Source organism: Argiope bruennichi, chromosome 2, assembly GCF_947563725.1.
Source record: "Argiope bruennichi chromosome 2, qqArgBrue1.1, whole genome shotgun sequence".
In the NCBI taxonomy this organism is placed as follows: Eukaryota; Metazoa; Arthropoda; class Arachnida; order Araneae; family Araneidae; genus Argiope; species Argiope bruennichi.
Window position 1 is genome coordinate 139,378,583 of NC_079152.1, and position 20,528 is coordinate 139,399,110.

Sequence of the window (20,528 nt, forward strand, 5' to 3'; positions counted from 1 at the left end):
ATCGGAAAATTCTTCTGAAAATAGAATTATCCCATCTGCATCTGTTTCTAGACGACCCTCTCCAATATGCTGAATCTTATTTGCAAAGACACTCGATTCATGGTCGTTGTACAGTTCGACGCGCATATTGAACATAAGATGGAGCTTTTCAGTCCTAAATCACAGAGGCGACGCCTTGAGAAATGCGTTTATTTTATCCGCCGGTGTGGCCCTCTCAATAATTGGCAGAATCTGTCTAAAATCACCTGCGCAAAACGACAACGCCGCCCATCACCGCCTAGTTGCCGCGGATGTCCTGCAGGTTGTGATTTAATGCCTCTAATGCATGTTTGTGTGACATTGTGCACTCTTCCAATATTATTAACATACATTAATGCAAAAGAAATCCGAGGTTTATGGTGATGTTGCATGTTGGGCTATCTTCACTTGCAAGATTAAGCGGCAATTTGAAAACGGAATGTGCAGTCCGGCCACCATTAAGCAAAGCTGCAGCAATGCCCGAGGAAGCTACAGCCAGAGCTATATTGCAGCCCTTGTGGAGTTGGGCTAGCAGAGATTCAGCACAAACGTCTTACCCGTACCCTCTGGTGCGTCAAGAAAGAATAATCCCTCCTCCCAACTATTACTCGGTGCAGAATCGTTTCATAGACTTGACGCTACTTGGGAAGTAATCATAGTGTCATTTCATTAAACTGCACTTCTAAGACCGCGGTGTCGAAGTTTAGCTTCTTCACAACTTCGCTTGATAATTACCCTCTTCGCTGCGGTGTGGGTAGGCCGAAATGTGCTAGACATTTTCCAGATATGGAAATCATTTTATCCTCAATCAATACCAAAGTTTCGTAATGATTAGGTCATTGTGAATGCCCTTCAGCCTATGCACGATATCTTCTTATAAAGCGTCCTTGTATGTATCCCACAGCTGGAGGGGGTTTGACAGTCCGCAAGTGCTCACTAAAATTGCAAACAGGTCTTCTAGCCCCTTTGCTAGCCCGAGCTTTATTACTCCTCTTCGAAAGATTAGATTTGCGTTTCCTGGGCATTTCGAAAAAATATCAAATAATAACAAAAAAAATTTAAATTAATCTAAAAAAACGATGTACTTAAAACTATAAATAAATTTATTAAAAGTATATAATAAAACAAAATAGAAAACCAAGTCCGTATTTCTTTAAAATCAAGTCAATTCTATTTTATTTGTCGATCGAGTTTGAGATAGCTACAACAGTATAATACACATAATTTTTAAACTTTTAATTAAAATGAAAATACAGTTGTCAACAATCAGAACTCACTGCGCATCCGTGAATTTTCAACGCCAGTTGGCGTAGCACAAGTGCGTGAATTTTCCACACCAGTTAGGGTAACGCAATGCATATTAGAAATTTTTTATTTCCTTTATTCTGTTTTATTTTAATTTAAAAGTATTTCAGAATGAATCCGAAAGATCTATTAATTAACAATTTGTAATTTTAAATGCATCAAACACTAAGAAAATGAACTTGAAAACATATAAAGCCTACGCTCTTTAGCGTGGGAAAGAAAAAACAACTGAAGCCCTACTCATTTGGCGGAGGGGAAAAATAACCACTCAGTTAACAAATAGTAGCCTATGTCCTATTCCAGACTATAATCTATCTCTGTGGTAAATTTCATCCGATTCCGTTCAGCCGTTATTGACTAACAAACATCCATCCAAACTTTCACATTTATAATAGTAGTATAGATATATGATGGCTATTCTCCTACAAATATTCAATGCATGATATTTTAAACTACAGATCCAAATGCAAAATAAATTTTATACATTATAACGGCCAGTGCTTCTATAAAATTCTTTAAAAGAAAATTATACGAAAGTATTCATATAAAGTACTTCATTGAAATTTTATTAATAAACATATCAGAGTAAGTGTTTGTATTATTAACAATTAATTATATTTATAAACAGTTAAGGACAAGGTGTGTACCGAGCAATTGCTGCAAAAATGAAGTACATTAAAGCACTTTTTAAGCACCTTTGTATAAGTATGCAAACATAAACTGTATATTTTCTAAGCATGTGATTTTTTTTTGTTTTATAATAATGCATACTTTTTATTGAAAAAGATTTTTGAAAATTAATTTTAAAATGCCAATTTCTTAAATTTTAATATTTATATCTGTATTTGCAGAACTTATTCTATTGTAAAATTTTGGATTTGGCAAAAACATAGAAACAATCATAAAATTGGAAAATAAATAAATTAAAAAAAAAAAGCTATAAATTTAAGTAAATCAGGGGGAGCGTCTCCCCAAAATTTTCACGCATATTGCCAGAAAAAGAAAACACCATGCATAGCAGTGGTATACAATGATTACGAAATATTAAAGTTAGGCATGAATTAAACATTTTTACTGATTCTATCATGTGGTCCTTGGAAAGTGTTTTGGCCATTATTCCCAGGCATGCAGTTGAAATTAACTGAAAAGCAAATTTGGGCTTTAGAGGCATTTTACCCAATTGATCAAAATAAAAATTTGATTCAAAACTACACTTACAGTCACAAAATTACATGCCAAATTTGATATATTCAGGTCATTGCATTTTTGAGTTATCGCATTTACACGTTTCTGAAAGTACAGCCTGACATACAGTGAAACTCTTGTTGGATTAGGCACAAAATTTGACAGATGTCTGTACTACAGATGTAAAATCTATGTACCAATTTTTATCTATCTACCTCTCTTCATTTTGTAGTCATCATGTTAACTTATATTCAAACAGTTGGATGGACAAACAGACTTCCTCTAAACCAATGTTACTCAAAATTTGATAGAAAATCTACAAATTTGGTATAAAGACTGCATACGAAATTTCATTGCTCAAATTGTTTTTGTGTTATCTTTGTTATAAATAGACATTTTTTGAAAATGAGTTTTTCAAATTCACGGAGTTTGAAGCGTGAAGATTCGCCAAAATATCAAGTTCAAATTTTTTGAAGACTGTACATCTTTTTCTAAATTCTTGCATACGAGAAAGTAAAAATGACAATCGAAGCATTTTTAAAGAAAAGAATTTCTTGAAGCCAGTCCAAGACAATATATCGCATTGGTTCAAAATTTAACAAAACTCATCAAATAAAGAATTTTATTCAATGAACTGCTTAAATTTTTTTTTAAAGTTTAGATAGAAGCAAAGAAAGTACTTTTCTTCTTCTTTCTTTTATTATAATTTCAATAGCTGCAAAATAATGCGATTCAACGATTCGAAAAAGCAATATTATTTTGAATTTCATTATAATAAAAATTATTGTTATAAACTGTGCCCAAAAGCAATTTCAAAAAAATTATTAAAACTAAAAACAAACAAATAAATAAAATACATTCAACTATAAAAAATTTTTACAATTGAAAAGCTGTTCTTTTTTAATTTTTAAAACGGTGTTAAAATAATTTTTGTGTGATAACATGCTTTTCGTATTTTGAATTTCATGATAATAAAAATCATTGTTATAAAATGTATACAAAACTGATTTCTCAAAAATTAAACTAAAAGAAAAAAAAAAAAAAAAAAATCAAACAAAATTTTTGTCATCAAAAAGTTATTTTTTTAAAAACGGTATTAAAATCATTTTTGTGCAATGAATATGCTTTGATGAAAACACATTTAACTTCTTTATTTTAAATTAAATTTAGAATTAATAGTTGGAGGAATATGTTCTTCGTGTTCCTCTAATGCCCAAAACATAACTTCACAAATTTCATGCTCCTAATTTCAATGGCTTTATGCTGGATGTTTCTTAGGGCAAACTTTTATAAATGAAGAAAGGTTTCATCGGGGAAAAATTTCTATAAGAATTATACAAAGACAAAAAAAAAAAAAAAAAAAAAAGATAGAAAACCTAAAATAATAATAATAACAATAATAATAAAAAACACTGAAAAATAAAAAGTTTTTTAAACTTCGTTTATTTCTTTAAAAATTTTAAGTACCAGATACAGAATTTTTTTCCCCCTACACAAAACAAATTTGGCGAAATTGGTCCAACAAATAAAATTTTTCAAATGGATGGGGACATTCAAAAAATACCGTGAAAGATATCACGATCATTAAAAATTAAAGGCTTCAAAAAATTTCATCATATTAAATTTTACGCGATTGACTAACACAGCAATTAATTACAATTCAATATAGTATATAGTACAACAGTTGAGTAGTAATAGGTTGTTCAAATGATTGCTCCCAAATGACATATTTGTGAGAATGATGATCGAATATGCTACTATTTTTAGAGCAGCTTTTTCCATGTTCAATATATCTTTTTGGTGCACCAAATTTATCCTGCTGTTTTCTTATTTCCATTGATAGGGCCAATAAACACATTCTTTTTTAACAACACATAAAAGTTTAAATATATACTTACTAGTCATAAATAAATTCTTCAGCATCTAAAACATTAAAAATTGTAGCTTCAACGATTTTTTGATTCGCAATAGTATGGCACAGTATGTATTTCGTACTGCCTCTTCCTAATAACTATTCCAGTATTTTAATAAATGGCAATGAACATTGTTTAAAAAAAAAAAAAAAAAAAAAAAAAAAAAAGACGGAAAGGAAAGAAGAGAAAAGAAAAAGAGTAAAAGAAAACGAATTATTAAGCGCTATCTGAATATGTGCTGCAACCCCTGGATTCCTTCTTTGAATTCTTCCCTTTTGTTGGTTTTCTATTATGATACATCGGTAAACAAGCCTTACGATCATGATTTCGAATTATCATATTCAACTTATGGGGAAACAAAACATTCTGTTGTGAAGTATACTTATAATAAAAATTCTGCTGTGAGAAAACTTAATATTTAACCGGAGAGAGAGAGAGACAGAGCCAAGAACAGAAGTCTGAAAAAAGTTAAATCTCTTGAAAGTACCATAATAATTAATTGATAATAAACTGAAAGCTGTAGAAGAAGAAGAAAAAAAAAAGAAGAGGGGGGGGGGGGAAGAACCCGAACTGCAATGCTATAAAATGATAAGACAGAGATCAAGAGGCTTTACAGAATTATGATTTGAAACACAATAACTGAAACTTTTTCTATACTGAACTCTTCAGGAAAATTGAATTTTCATTAAAAACAAAAACACTTTCTGCACATTGAGTAAATTTCTGTAAATAAAAGAGCAATCATTTCCTAAAAAGACGATCATGTCTATTGCAATAAAAAAAGCCTCTTTTACTTTGTTTGTAAGAAGGAATATGAAACAAATAATAGAAACCAAGTTTATTTTAACAGTAATACACAGAAACTTCGAAAATTGTTTATGAAATTCAATAAACATTTATTGATGAGGCACATTTTTAAAAAACTTAATTTGAAGCAAAATTTTTACTTTAAATTCAATTTAGCATTAGTTTTTTTTTAACAGTGAATAAGGCTTTAAATGAAATTTAGCTTAATAAAAGATAAAGAAATATGCATGAGAAACAAAGACAAATATTTATTTCTTTGTATCAAAGGAAACATTATTTTGTAATAGCTTTGGCAAATTTTTCTGATAGTTTAATTCTTTTGTCTTCCTTTAATAAAAAAAAAGTGAGCATAGATGATTTCAGTAGGTCAATAATGTGATAATTTAACTCCACAAGAGGGTGCTCTGCAGTCTTTCAATGATAGCTAGCTGTTAAGGGTTAGTTTGGAGAGAGATGTCAATCGAGAAGGATTCTACCGGAGCTCGAGAAGAGAAGATCCTAGAAGAACAATGCATAGGAGATTTCCTCTGCAAATGTCCAATGTGCCACACATAGGTGGAAAAGATAATTTTGAACAATATTACATTATTATTATTTTTTTTTTTACGTAATATAAATTCCTTCTTCATCATTGAACTCTCTCTTGTAAAAATCCTCAATGTTAATCACGAAATAAAACGATTAAGCTATTCAAGAGGACTGATGCATTAAAACATATCACACAAAAAAGCATGGGGGCTCAGGACGGAATTCTAAAGGTACTATGATACTTCACGTACTGAAAGGTATGTGAACAACAAATTCTAAAGGTACTATGATCCTTCTGTTTTATATTCATTCTACTTGTTTTATTACTGAAAATGAGTATTTTAAATAATTTAAAGAAGACTGATTTAAAATTAATTGCCGAATTCTGATGTGTTCAAAATGGATCAAGAGTTTGTCCGTGACCTTGTCAAATCGATCACGGATGATCGTATAAAAAAATGATGCTGGCCCAACTTGAGATGGAAATTGAGCTAGAAAATTACAAAAACATTTTTTAGTGTTCAAAATTTAATAAAAAGTATAAAAACATAACAATTTCTGTTTCTGAGAAATCCGAGACATCGCATTTGTTTTTTACTTCCTTAGAAAAAGGGTTCATTACTAAAGAAGTTCCTAAATTCTTACAAGCCAAGATACTAATTAATTTGCTAGAGGTTAAAGCTAACAATGTTTTAACATATGCAAATGAGGAAAAATTGTAGGATTATGAAAAATTAAAGGCTGTTTTTAGCAGAATTTTAGCTGATACCTAGAGAATTTTTTAGTAATTTCAAAAACGCTCAACACTTACCAAATGAATCACATGTATAATTTGCATTGAGATTAACTGCAACTTTTGAAAACTATTGTCAAGTAAGAGAAATAAAAAGGGATTTTTAAAAATCCTATGATTTAATTGTTGCAGATAAATTACAGTGGGTAAAAAAAGTTTCTGTATGCAGCTATGACTGTTAATGAAAGTTTGATTTTTGGCACAAAATATTTTGTTATGAAAATGAAAATTTTGAAACTGGTTTAACACAATGTCATTTATTATTTATAAATATTATAAAGGAAAAACTATGATAAAATTAAATACTTAAATTGAAAGAATAAAAAAAAAAAAATGCCACTAATAAGGAACAAAAAAGTTTCCATACAATATTTATATAGTACATGAAAAACCTTTTTCATGCTGGCCAACCTGCATTTAATGATCGGTAGGCCTTCCTTTGGCCCTTATCACTTCTCTCAAATATTGTGGCATAACCACCATCAGTTTTTTTTTGTTGCTTCTGGAGAAATACAACTCCAAATGTCTTGAATGACCCTTTTGAGTTCAACCTTGTTCTTTGTGTCATATTTTTTTTAGTTCACAACTGATTTCTTCCAATAAATGTCCTATAAGAATTTAATAGGGAGACTGGGGAGGGCTATGAAGCTGTTTTTTAACATTATAGAGATATTAATCCTGACAAATCTTGGAAGTGTGCTTAAGATCATTGTCCTGTTGAAAAGTAAAGTCCATTCCAAGGGACAGTTTATCAGCACTGGTTAAAACCTTTTGCTTTAGAATGTCAAGATGTGTGTACCTATTCATATTTCCATTTATAAAACATAAATATCCGACACCAGCAGCACTTATACACCCTTAATACCATATTTCAACCATCACTGTGCTTCACAGTTCCACATAAATTCTTAAGTAACATATGCTGTTTTGATTCCCTCCAGATCATTATTTGACCATCTGACCCATGGATATTAAATTTTGATTCATCACTAAAAAGGACCGATTCCCAAAAAGATAGAGGCTTCTTATATGCTTCTTTGTAAACTCAAGACGCTTTTTCTGTAGCAGAACACTTATAACAGGTTTCTTACGGGCCACACATCCATTATAACCTTTTTTTAAATGACATTTCTTACAATTTAAGATGCAAATTTAATGTTGTAATTAACCGTTAAATCAGTTGCAAGTTGAGGTGCACTAATCCGAGGGATTATCTTGTACCTTACACATGATATTTCTTTTATGCAAGCAATTTAACTTTGGAGTTCTTCTGGATCGACCTCTATCCTCAAATGCTTACACATCACAGTATCTTTCAATAATATACTGCACTGTAGACTTTGGTTTGTAAGTCATTTCACTGATTATTTTTCATAAATAATCCATTTTTTTGCAACCGAATCACTAACTCTCGAGTGGATTTCTGAATTTCCATTTTAAGACGATCAGCAAAATATGGAATTAAACAACTGTTGTTATGTCGTATTCTTCACTCTGACAAACCATAAAACTTCGAATATTTACTGTGGATTAATTGTAAAGCACATCAGGAGGAATTTGCATATTGCGTGCGGAAACTTTTTTTTGCATGATACTTCGTCATTTATCTTAAAAATTGCAAATGGACTTGCTAAGTTTTGTAAAAAAGAGAAATTTATTATGAAACTCCCTTTTAAAGATTCATATTAACAATATATAAGTAGTTTATAAAGATAAAAAGCAAAGATTAGAAATTATGCTAGTTTATTTTTATTTTAGTCTTCCATACGGAAACATTTTTTACCCACTCTATATGAAACATTGGATTTCAGAACAAAAGAACATATAGGTATCTGTGAAGGAAAAACATGGTTTCTTTTATCTCAGTTAATTGGGGAATGTAATTTATTTTTTCATCTTGTGGTAAATAAATCATTATTTAAAGTAAGTAATTCTAAAATACATATAAATGAAAAGAATGCATCAAGGTTTCAAAAGCAGAGTGATGAAAATTGAGTCAATCCATTGAAACAAAGATCTAAATATTAAAACAGAAAGGGTTGGTTATTGGTTATGCATGCAGGGAGGGGGGGGGGTATTTCGCTCCTAACTGTTCAAAAAGATTAAAACAAAACTAAAAATGAAAGTTAGACAGGAAATCAGTTTGTAATATTAGGAACTGGAACTAAGCAAAAAATATACCAAGCAATAAATTAGAATATATTGATATTCTGGTGAATGGGGGAAAAAAATCATTAAGTGAGTTTAGGATTGTAAACAAATAATTTTTCTCTACAAACGTGTAGAAATATACAAGTGAAAATTTGTTTTGGAAATTTAATTTCTGCTGAAATTGCAATTTTCTCATTTGCTATTAACGAAGAATGTAAACCTATTTGAGATTGAGGCAGTTGTAAGTGACCAATTGGTAACAGAGGGAATTTACCACCAAAATGTTTGAATCTTATTCAGCAAAATGAATTGGCACATTTCCAAAGTTTTTTTTTTTTTTTTTTAAGTCCTAATTGAAAACCAATTGAATTGCATGATATTAGCAATATAGATGATGATTTGTATGAGATCAGATTCTGCAGCTGGTAAAAATTATGAACCAACTAAACAACCTTGAAAGACTGATTTAAGCTTAAATGTTGTACTGAAAGATTGCAAAAAATTATCAACAAACAAATAAATGAATGAATGGTTGCAAAGAGATATAATCAGATATTCTAGTTCTGAATAACTATGATGATTTTTACAAGTGAGAATTCAATGATGAAGAAGTATGTATTATGTGGAGAAGGACATGTGATGAAAATGATCTTCCAATTGAGATTTTTTTTCAAAGGATCATCTCTTCTTGAGCTCCGGTTCAACCCATCTCAGCTGAGGTGTCTCTCTGAACTAACTCTAAATGCCAACTATCAATGGAAGACTGTTGAGAGTGTTTTCTCATGGAGTTAAATTACTACAATAATGATACATTTTTCATAGATATTTTAAAACTTCTATGTAATATATACAGTTGACAAAATGTTTATTTGTACACTTCAATTTTGGAATATTATAGCAAAATAAAATAAGGTAACTAAGTTAAAATTGCAGAAATATATTCTAGTGAGGTAAAATAATAATAAAATATCAACAAAAAAATAATCACATAAACTTTAGTTGATTAATGAATAAAACTTTATAAAAACTGTACAAAAAGAGTATTTGTACACTTAATTTGGGACAAATTTTATCCATAATTATAATTATTTCATAGAAATTGAATACTTTCTATGCATTCCATTGGCTTTTACAATTGCTTCAAGACGTCTTGGCATTGATTCTGTTAACTTTTTGGTGGTTTCTTGATCTATTTCTTCGCCAAGCTTCTATGAGTGCTTCTTTCAAACTATTTTTACTTGTAATATTTTTTTTTTCGGACTTGAGCATCCAATAGCATCCACAAATTTTTAATTTGATTTATATTCGGGGATTGTGGTGGAGTTTCAAAGCTTCTTGGCGTATTATAAAGCAACCATGTTTTAGTAACTATCGCAATGTGTTTTGGATCGTTATCTTGTTGGAATAAGGAAGTGTCACCGATACCCAATTTTCTAGCATTGTCTAATAAGTTATACCGCAACACATTAATGTAACCTAAAGCTGTCATTTTTGTGTCAATAAAGTATAATTTTCCAACACCGCCATGAGCTACACAGCCCCAAACCATCACATTTCCACCATCATGTTTCAGGGTTTGAAGTACATTTTTACTATCAAGGGCTGTTTTATTTTTTCGCCAGATTTTTCGGATACTAGGGGATGAAAAAATTTCAAACTTACTCTCATCTGAAAAAATAACCTATTTCCAGAAGTCCATCGGGTTTTCTTTGTATTTCATAGCAAATTCTAGACGCTTCTTTGTATTTAATTCATAGATCATTGGGTTTTTTTCACGGAGTTCTGCCTTTTAAACCAGATCTATGTAACACATTTCTTATTGTTTGAGCGGTCACTCTAATGTTAGAAGATGCGAGAAGGTCATCTGCAATTTTCTGAGCAGAAATTTGTGGTTTTCTAATAGCTGCTTTAACAATACTTCGTTTATTTCTTGAAGTTAATTTACTCGGGCCACCTGGCTTGCGTTCATTTTCAACGCGTCCAGTATTTTTATATTTTCTTACGATGTAACTAATAGTTGTAAAGGGTAACTTAATCATCTTTTGAATTTCGTGATAAGATTTTCCACTTTTATTAAGGTTAGCAATATGAGTTCTCATGTCTTTTGATTTCGTGGCCATTTCTCAACTTTTCTCTGCGAGTGACCTTCAATGTTAAAAATGATAACCTTCAATGTTTAAAAAATACAAACTATCCAAAAAATTAACTGTAATGTGAAAAATTACATGAAATGATAGTAATACTTACCAGAGATATAGGTGTACAAATATACTTTTTGCAAGAAATTTTCCAAGTTTGTAAGATTTCGATTTTATTTTCAATTATTTCAAAATATTTTTTTCGTTTACTTAGAAATAAACAACAAACTCACTCTCACACGTCGCAATGAATAAAATAGCTGCTTATATGTTTCTAAAACTTAAAAAAAAAGTGGTGTACAAATAATCATTTTGCCTACTGTATATATTGCAGGAACTTGTAAAGCTCATTATAGTTGCCTGACTCTATTTGGGAATGAAACCATAGATCCCAATTTCAATATTATCTTTTTAAAATTCATTTTACATTAACTTTAGCTAGAAATGAGATATTAGTTGAATCTATTTATCTAGTGATTATTTGAAATAATTTTTCAAGTACAAGAAAAAGTCATAAATTTGAAATAGGCCACTACTTCAAATTTCTATTTAGTACTAATAAAAGGGAAACTTTTTCACATAGTATTTCTTACAATTCTCTAATAGTTATATATATTTCTTACAATTATCTAATAGTTATATATCAGCTTTAATATGCTTATAAATAACACTTAATGTAAATAATAAAGAATATTAAAAATATATCAATTACTTTAAAATTAATATGCAGTTCAAATATACTTTTAATGGCAACATAAAATCAATATTTTTCTTAAAAATACACTTTTTTTAAAATTCATATGAAAATTAAATTTTTCTTTCATCTAAATAAAATTTCTGATGATAGAATTTAGAAGATGGGAAAAAAAAAATGAAATTATAGTGATAATCATATGTTTGAATCAACAGCTAATATAGGCTTCCCAGCAGGTAAATATAGAATTCTATTTACTAAGCAAAATCTTACTCTCTTACCTTTGGATTATTTCTCTCAATATTCTTTTGTAGAACAGTTCACTTTCTGTTGCTTCTATATCTCTCTCTGTTCAAGTAAAATTTTACAATAAGATATGAGAAAGAAAAAATTGAGAAAATCATAGGCAAATGCTAAATTTACTCACCATATTTTAAAATCAAAAATAAAATGAAGCAAATATTTAGGCAAAGTCTTTTAATTTTTGTGGGTATTTTTTTTTAGAGAGTCGCAATTTTGAGATTGTAATCTTTGCTAATTTACATTAACTTTAGAATGGGCATTTTTCTGCATATACAAGTTTTTTCTTTTTCTTTTGTGATTTAAAATTCTTCCCCCCCCCCTTTTTTTTCTTTCAGTTCAGACATTACAACATATATTTCTTCATTAGTTTTTAACTTTAATATTTTTATTTAAGAAAATTAATTTTCAACTATGTAGTGTGGACATGGGATTGTATCATCAAACTCTTTCTTCTGCAATTTTTGATAAGATTTCTGACTTTTTCAGTATTTTGATGGAAGCGTGTCAATTTGATTTTGGATATTTTAAACTCCTACAGAATTACAAATCACATCATTAAAAAATTTGAGAGTTTTATTAAAGTAGAATCACATTCTTTTTCTTTTTTATTTGCAATTCACAAGAACAGAAAGTATGACTTTAATCTTGTTATAGCAGGGATTGTTTGGCTATTCTTCTCAGATTTGAATGCTCATACTTCTGGCAAGTATATAGTTGAGAAGGAAGTAATACAAAACTTTACAAATGAAGGTATATACTAAATCCTAACATTCCCGTTTCAAATCTGTCACTGTTTTCTCAAAAAATCTTTTCCTGATTAATAAGAGTTATTTAAAAAAGATTTTACCCCCATAGCCTCCAGTATTAACTTTTCTGGTATTGGCATCTTCATTTGAAAATTCAAGTAAATACTATTTAGAGTTTTTAGGACTCTCAAATTATCAATTTTCATGACAGTATAAAATAAAGAGTTGCTACTTAAACCTTGGGAGGGGGGGAAATTCCTTCATTTTTCCTGTATATATATGTAATATAAAAGGATATGTGCTAGTTATAATAGAATAACAGTACTCTATAATTTTAATGAGCAGAAAAAAGCAAATAAAGGAACAATTTGAGATTACTTTAAATAATATATTAATAGAAGCTTATATTTATATACAGAAAAAAAAATTCTCTTTATTTATTACCAAGAATTTAGCAAGACAAGGTATATATATTAAGGGAGTAGATATTGATCTACTCATGCTCTTTAATTGTAATTCACACAAAATTAATGACTCTGGTGATATAAAATACAAAATAATATTTTTGCTATCATGATACAAATAATTTAAAAATTACTTAACAAAAACATTACAAAGCAAGATTACTTTTTTTTTTTTCATTTTACTTATTTATTTTTATCAATTCATCTGGACATCAATTTCTACAAGATTTTCCTGCCATCAGTTTAATTGTTTTCTTCTACAACAATTCCAGTTAAATGCTGCTTTACACTTGTTGAATTTCCTTGCTTTTTCTTTTCTAATTATGTAAAGCTTCATAATACCATACACAAGTCAATTTAACATGCTGAAGCAAATCTTTTCAAATCGGAGCATTTGAAACACCTCCATAAAAGTTTAAGACATCATACACAGTTCTTATACCAATAAATGCATCTCCTTTCAGATTTTCAACATGCATGCCCTTGTTGATACTAATTACTTTTCACAGCCACATTACCATGTGATACACAAATATGATTGTTATAACTTCCAAGAAATCAAGAAATCCTTTTGATCTCAAAACATTAGAACACAAATTATCAAAATGAATTTTTTTTCATTAAATGAATCAAACTGTTCTTCATATTCACTTTTTAGTCCCTCCCACTCTGGGAAAAAGTTTAAATTGGATATTTCATGTTCTGAATATGCCAGAGAAATTTGTGCTTTGGCAAATCAATAATTTGCAATAATTTGGCAAATGCAAATCAATAATTTGTTTTTCACATAATAATGCACTGCTCTTCAATAAAAGTGGATTTTAACAAGATGCAGCCTTTAAAACAGCAAAATTTTTGCACCAGCATTTAAATATTTCTTAAAAAGTATTCTGCAGAAATATAAAATACTTTGTCAAAAAGCCTCTTTTTTTCAGTAACTAACAAAATTTTTAGCTAACAAAGCTAACAAAAATTTTTTTTATGGGGTTGTTGTTGGTATGGTGATATTTAGTGGTTTAGAATATTTTTATAGGGTTCTGAATAATAAAATTAAAATATACAATTAAAGAAGATTTCTGGTTTTTGAAGGATCCAGGAGATTTTGATACTTTAATATAGAATATATTTTTACATTGACAGGTATTTAAAATTTGATTGAGCAGTAATTAGTTTTGGAATAAAAAGCGGAGTCAAGATACAGTTTTAACGAATTATACAAGAATCAGATCACATAAAAATTATATTTTCAGTTACTTCCAATAATTATTGAAACACATAAGTAAGAAAACAGATCGAAGTTTTCACTTAAAAAGATTTAAAACCTGGAAATATATAAAACAAGCCGACTTTGATAACTCGCTGATTTGTCAGAAATATAGGTTATCTTTCATTTCAGATCAATCATTTAAATGTAACTTCATATCCATGATACCATGGAATTGCTAGACAATCAAGATAATGTTATTTAATTGTCTTACATATGCTCCACTCATTGATCAATTAAATTTTCTAATGGAGACCAGTCCCATAGCATTAAGTTGCTTTTAAAATAGCAAATATGTAGTTCATCTAAGATATAAATTTTGCAGGTTGTAACTTCACTTGTTTATCCATCTCATAAACTACACAGATACTAAAAAGATCCTTATTTCATAATTTTCTAAAATAAAAGTAAATCACATGATCAGATAGATGATGAAACAAACAATGACGACATTTGATGAAAATGGTTTGAACTTCTGAGCAGCAATGTAATTTGTAACTGGAAATCAAGCAGGAACTTTTTAAAAAAATTGTACAACTTGTAAATTGGTATCATTAAAAAGGCACTTTTTTTTTTATTGAATTCTGAATGAAAAATAATTTTTACGAATTACTTTTAGTGAAATAATATTTTTGGAAGTTATCATGGAAAAAATATTAAAATTCAGCTAATTTTTAATTATTTAATTTTTTTTAAAGCTCCTAGTAGCACATTTCCACTAGGTTAGATACGTGCCAAATTCGGTAGCTTATAGACAAATGATCTGGACTGTAAAGCACCAAAATGTATGCATCTTTAGTAAAGTATTAGTAAAGATAATATAAAATTTAATAAGATGACATAAAATCAAAAGCCAAGATTATAATATCAGAGGACAGTTCAATGGATTTTTAAATTTAGAAAATTGAACTGCACAGTTTTGAGCAATATATGCTAATTATGCTATAAAAGTGTTAATCTTGAGGTTTCAAATCTAAATATTCTATTTACAAACATTCAACACATTAAAAGTTGTAATTAAACTACTTAATAATAAGTTAATTAATAACTAATAATCCACTGAGGAAAATATTACTTTAAAAAATGAATAATATACCTTGAGTTGGTATAGGAGTCAACTGGGAAGTTTGATTAACCAGTTTTCTTTGGTGCTTCAAATCTTCTCTTATTTCGACTAGCCCAGGGTTTTTACCAATATGAACTATAAATAGAATAAGAAAAAAAAATATAATAAATAATAATAAATTGAAATACTGTTACTTTTATAACTGAAGTCACAAAAATAATCATTATAATTTAACAATACATTTTAGCCAAAATATCTTACAGCAAAGATTTCAGTAAACTTTCTTAAAATTGTTTGAAATACATTATAAAAATATATTAAAATACAAACAAGGAATAAATTCTGAAGAATTTGTCCCCCCCCCCTTTTGAATAACTATTAGAAAATAAATATTAAAAGTTTTAAAAATAGGTTAATATATTAAAAAAAAGAGAACACTTTCAATTCCTTACATTACTTAAAATTATGTAAAAAAAATTTAAATAATAATGCTTTGACTTCAAAATATGGGAAGAGATGGAATATGATAGTTAAATATTCTTTAAGAGTTTCGAAAACGTCGATTTTTTTAGACAAAGTAAATCAGAAACAATGGAATGCATTGCATTTAGACATGAAAGTAAAATACTAACACATTTCATTTATAAGGCAATTGTCTTACGAATAGGATGCTGTGTACCATTGGTTTAGTTTGCTAAATCCTAAGTTTTATGCAGTAGCACTACATTCATATCAGATTACTGAATATCTCAATTTATCAGTACCTCAAAGTGTTATTAAATGGTTCATATTACCTTCCTGTAAAGAGCTTTACATGAAAATATACAAAACTTGCCAAGCATAGAAACTGGAATATTAAGAGAAGAGAATTCAAGCCATTATTCATCTGAACTGTTGATATATCAACTTTAAAAAATGGAAAACAAATCAATAACTATATTTTACTTAATATATATAATTATATTTTTTATATTAAGTAAAATGCTATGTTTGTTGACTATGTTGTTATATTAAGTAAAATGCTATGTTTGTAAGCTATGTTTGTTGACAACAAAATCTACATAGGACTGAATTGACACACAGTAGATGAATGGGAATGATTGCTTGTGAATCTAAATTTATTATGATAACGATTGGCAAAAGTCACATTTCAGCTTTTACCAAATGGAATAGAAATTTACCATTAGACAATTATACCTAATGCCCTTCCTTTAAAATAAAATTAAAAAAAAAAATCACACACCATAATTTTAAGTATTTAAAACTTGAGAGAATTAATTTTTGAAAATAATGAATATATTTAAGTAAATATATACAAACATATTTATACAATTTAGTACTTCATACTAACATGTTAAATCATATTTGTTCACAATAGCATCTTCACAGCAATCCACCTCCAGTTCAGAATAAACTTTTTTAGGGAGATTGTTCACTTGAGAGCTGTTAATAAAACAAAACAGAATCACATAAGCAACAATGAAATAACTTTAAAAAGGTTACAAAGCATATATCAAAAACAGGTTTGGGAATTTGATTATGTTTGGAGGATAATATAAATGATTTTGAAATACTGAAAACTTTAGCAGAAGAGTTACACAAAAGATACAGAGGGCGAGAGGGGGAAAAATAGCATTATGAGTACATATAAACAAGAACACAAGAAATGGAAAATTTCTGTAATAAGTATAAACTAACAAGATTTACTACATGTAAATATTTATCTGCAATAACAAAACAAAACAAAAAAACCCACCACACTGAAATTTAGATTTTTTTAAAAATTTATTTATGGTCATTTAAAGATAAAATTATCACAAGTAATATATCAGGGTGGCCAGCATTTCTGCTGTTTGAATCTCCCCGACTTTTCTCTGACAATTCCAGATTTTTAAACAAATTTCCCTGACAATTTCCCAATGTTTTTAATATCTTTAAAACAATGTTGCTTCATTTTATTTATTGCACAATATGTTCTTATTTGAAAAATTATTCTATTCTTTTAACTAAAATTAATGTAAAATAAAATTTAACTCTCATGGGACCCAGCCATATCTCAGGGAAGTTTGTCACATTTACTGTATGCAAATACAGTACAAAAATATATATAAGCATTGGCAGAGTCCTTAAGAATGAAATGATTTGTTTCCTAACAGTAGGGTCTTCTGTTTACGAAGGACTGTTACATACTGTTTACGAACGCGCCAATCAGAACTGGACAATAATTTTAATCGGAGGGGGTGGGGACTTTTACAAATACAAAATGAAATCTCTGCATCAAAATAAGAAAAATTCTTCAATGAAATCAAAATAATAAAAATCATTTGCACATTGGTTCAATGCTTAACCCATAAAACAGAAAAAAAAAAAAAAAAAAAAAGTGGAAAATTTGTTCTTATTCATTTTTTATTTATTGCATAAAAAGAAAAATTCTTTAAAGGCATAAGTCTCAAAAAAAGATGGTATGAATGAATTTTATATGAGCAAACTGTTTATTATCATTATTTACTATTTATAAATTATTTTTATGGCAAATAATTTTGTATACATTACTTCATAGTTTTATTCTGTGGAAAAAGCAAGGAAGGGAAGTATTAACTTGAAATTACTTGAATTAACAGAAAAGAATTGTTAAAAGAATGTTTATATTTACATAAAAAAAAGGTGGGGGGAGAAAAAAAATCTCTTTTTATTTACTGCATATTAAGGGGGGGGGGATCTTGATCACCTCTAATGCTCTTTAATTGAAAGTTACATAAAATTAAGGTCTTGAAAGAAGTAAAACATCAAATAATATATTTTACTATTATGATACAAGCAATTTAATGATTATTTAACAAAAAAAATTATTAGATTACTTATATATATGAGTATCAACTGTTTCTTCTGCAACTTTTCTACCCATCTGTTTAATTGTTTTCCCCTCCTCTTTTTCTTTTGTAACAATTTTATTTGCAATGCTGCTTTGTGTTTGTTGAACTCCTTTTCTTTTCCCTGAACTTTTTTCTGCTCTTCTAAAGCTTCATAATACCTTGCATGTGCTCATTTAGCATGCCGAAGCAAATCTTTTAAAATTAGAATATTTAAAACACCTCCATAAAAGTTTATGATATCATATACTGTTCTTACACCAATTAACGAATCTGCTTTCAGATTTTCAACAAGCAATCCTTGTTGATGTTAATTAAACTTTCCATAGCAGCATTACCATGTGACAACACAAAAATTGTTACAACTTCCAAAAAAATCAGGAAATACTTTTGACTTCAAAATGTTAGAATACAAATTATTTAAATGACTTTTTTCATTAAATATTTCAAGCTGTTCTTCATATAAACTTTTCAGCTTCCCCCCCTCCCCCAGGAAAATTTCAAATTAGATTTTTGCACATTCTGAATATGCCAAGGAAATTTGTTTGTACTTTAAATAAAGAAGATGAAGGAGATCAACCATTCATTTTGTTTTTACATAACAATGCACTCTTCTTCAATAAACAAGATGCAGCTTTCAATACAGAAAATTTTTTGGGCATGCATTCAAATACCTTTTTCAATAGTATTCTCTACAAACATAAAAAAGTCTACTAAAATCCCCCCCCCCCCCAGTTTTAGTAACTCTATTTGTAATCTAATAATAAAGTACTGGTATAAAGTACTCAAATTTTTGACATCAACAAGACCTATAAAAAATAAGCTGTATAATATTTTTACTTCTTAAAATATGCTTCTTTTAGCAATAATTTTCATTAACTATTTAACAAGCATGAAAAGATTTTCATATAAGAAAGGCATTATTGATTTAGATGCGATGTTGTTATAGGAATATTAACAATTTATACGAGATGCTAACTTTAGTCAGAATCAATTTATCCTAACAAGCATTTATCTTATCATTCGTGGCCAAATCCAAGCAAAATATTTAAAGAATGAAATCTATGTATTTCTTTATGCTATCAAAAACTTTTGGAAACAATGGCATTTTCTATCCAATAGATAGAACAAAATTTCAGCAGAAATTTAGAAGAACCTGTAACTTCTAGCAAATTGACATGTCTATACATTGCTCTTACAGTACTTTCCATCGAGTTATTGTCTTTATTGAAACGCTCCATAGATTATGTGCAGTACCTAGATCCAAATTTTTACACTCATTTTTGCATGTTTTTTTTTTTTTTTTTTTACATGTTTTAAAAATTTTCACTTTACCTTTGATCTATCCATGCTAATTTGTAAAAGTTACTAGATGCAAAATTTTTTTACATAACTTCTTTAAAATTGTCAAACAGTTCTTGAACATTAGTATGCCTTAAAAATATTGAATTCTAATAGCTTGTGGAGATTCCACTGGTTGATTCACACCAATATCTCGCAATAAGTTCCATTTGGTATTTTTGTGAAATACGGTTCAAAGCTTCATGTTAATAGTGGCTGTCAAACATTCATTGAAGTGAAGTTTCGATCTTCTAGTTGATATAACTGCATGATGATGTTACCATAGCTTCTTGGTAAACTGGCGAGCAGTTGGAATACTACTTCATTATCTGGTATAATTTTTCCAACATTTTCAGGATCTTTGGCAACTTGAGGAACTTTTCCTAGGTAACTGCTCATTATATCTGATGGGAGAAAACTAATGTTTAAGAACTCGAGTTCTTAAACATTAACTAATGCTCAGAGCTACACTTCTTGCCCTCCTTCTAGGTTCAAATACATTTTCTATTTCTTGCAAAGTTATAGCAGGCAAGTCCATATTATAATAAGTCTTATTATACTTTTCAAGTTTTTCACCAGGGTCAAGCAAATAAGGGAGAAAACTTTTTGCTTTTCTTAGTTCAACTTTCTGTTCTGCTTTTGTAGCATTAGTTTCCAAAACAGGATCTTTCTTATCAAAAAATTCTATTAGCTCCAAGTTGAGCAGGTACTTCCTTGTGTTGAAGTGGCATTCTTTGTAGTTGTCACTATTTAATTTTTCAAAGTTTCAGCTCTAAGTTGAAGCCATGTTTCTGCAAAAACAAATTTAAACAAAAATGGCAGAATTCTTTTATAGCGATAACCACACATTCTGCTACCATGTGATGGAAAATGGGATTCAGTGTTTGCTCAAAAATGACTAAATCCTCTACCATAAAAAATTGTTTCATGTACCATATTGTT

At 28.9% G+C, this 20,528-nt stretch overlaps 1 protein-coding gene across 2 annotated transcripts in view; it reads right to left on the minus strand.

The window, feature by feature from the left end:
• The window catches only part of LOC129990673 (uncharacterized), a 98,901-nt gene that overhangs the window by 53,689 nt on the left and 24,684 nt on the right, over positions 1-20,528 (minus strand). For both annotated transcript variants that reach the window (XM_056098173.1, XM_056098175.1), the window contains 3 exons: positions 16,727-16,818; positions 15,406-15,510; positions 11,814-11,880 (listed from right to left, as the gene is read on the minus strand). In XM_056098173.1, the coding sequence (XP_055954148.1) occupies positions 11,814-11,880; positions 15,406-15,510; positions 16,727-16,818 (264 nt within the window). The remainder of the gene's footprint in view (positions 1-11,813; positions 11,881-15,405; positions 15,511-16,726; positions 16,819-20,528) is intronic.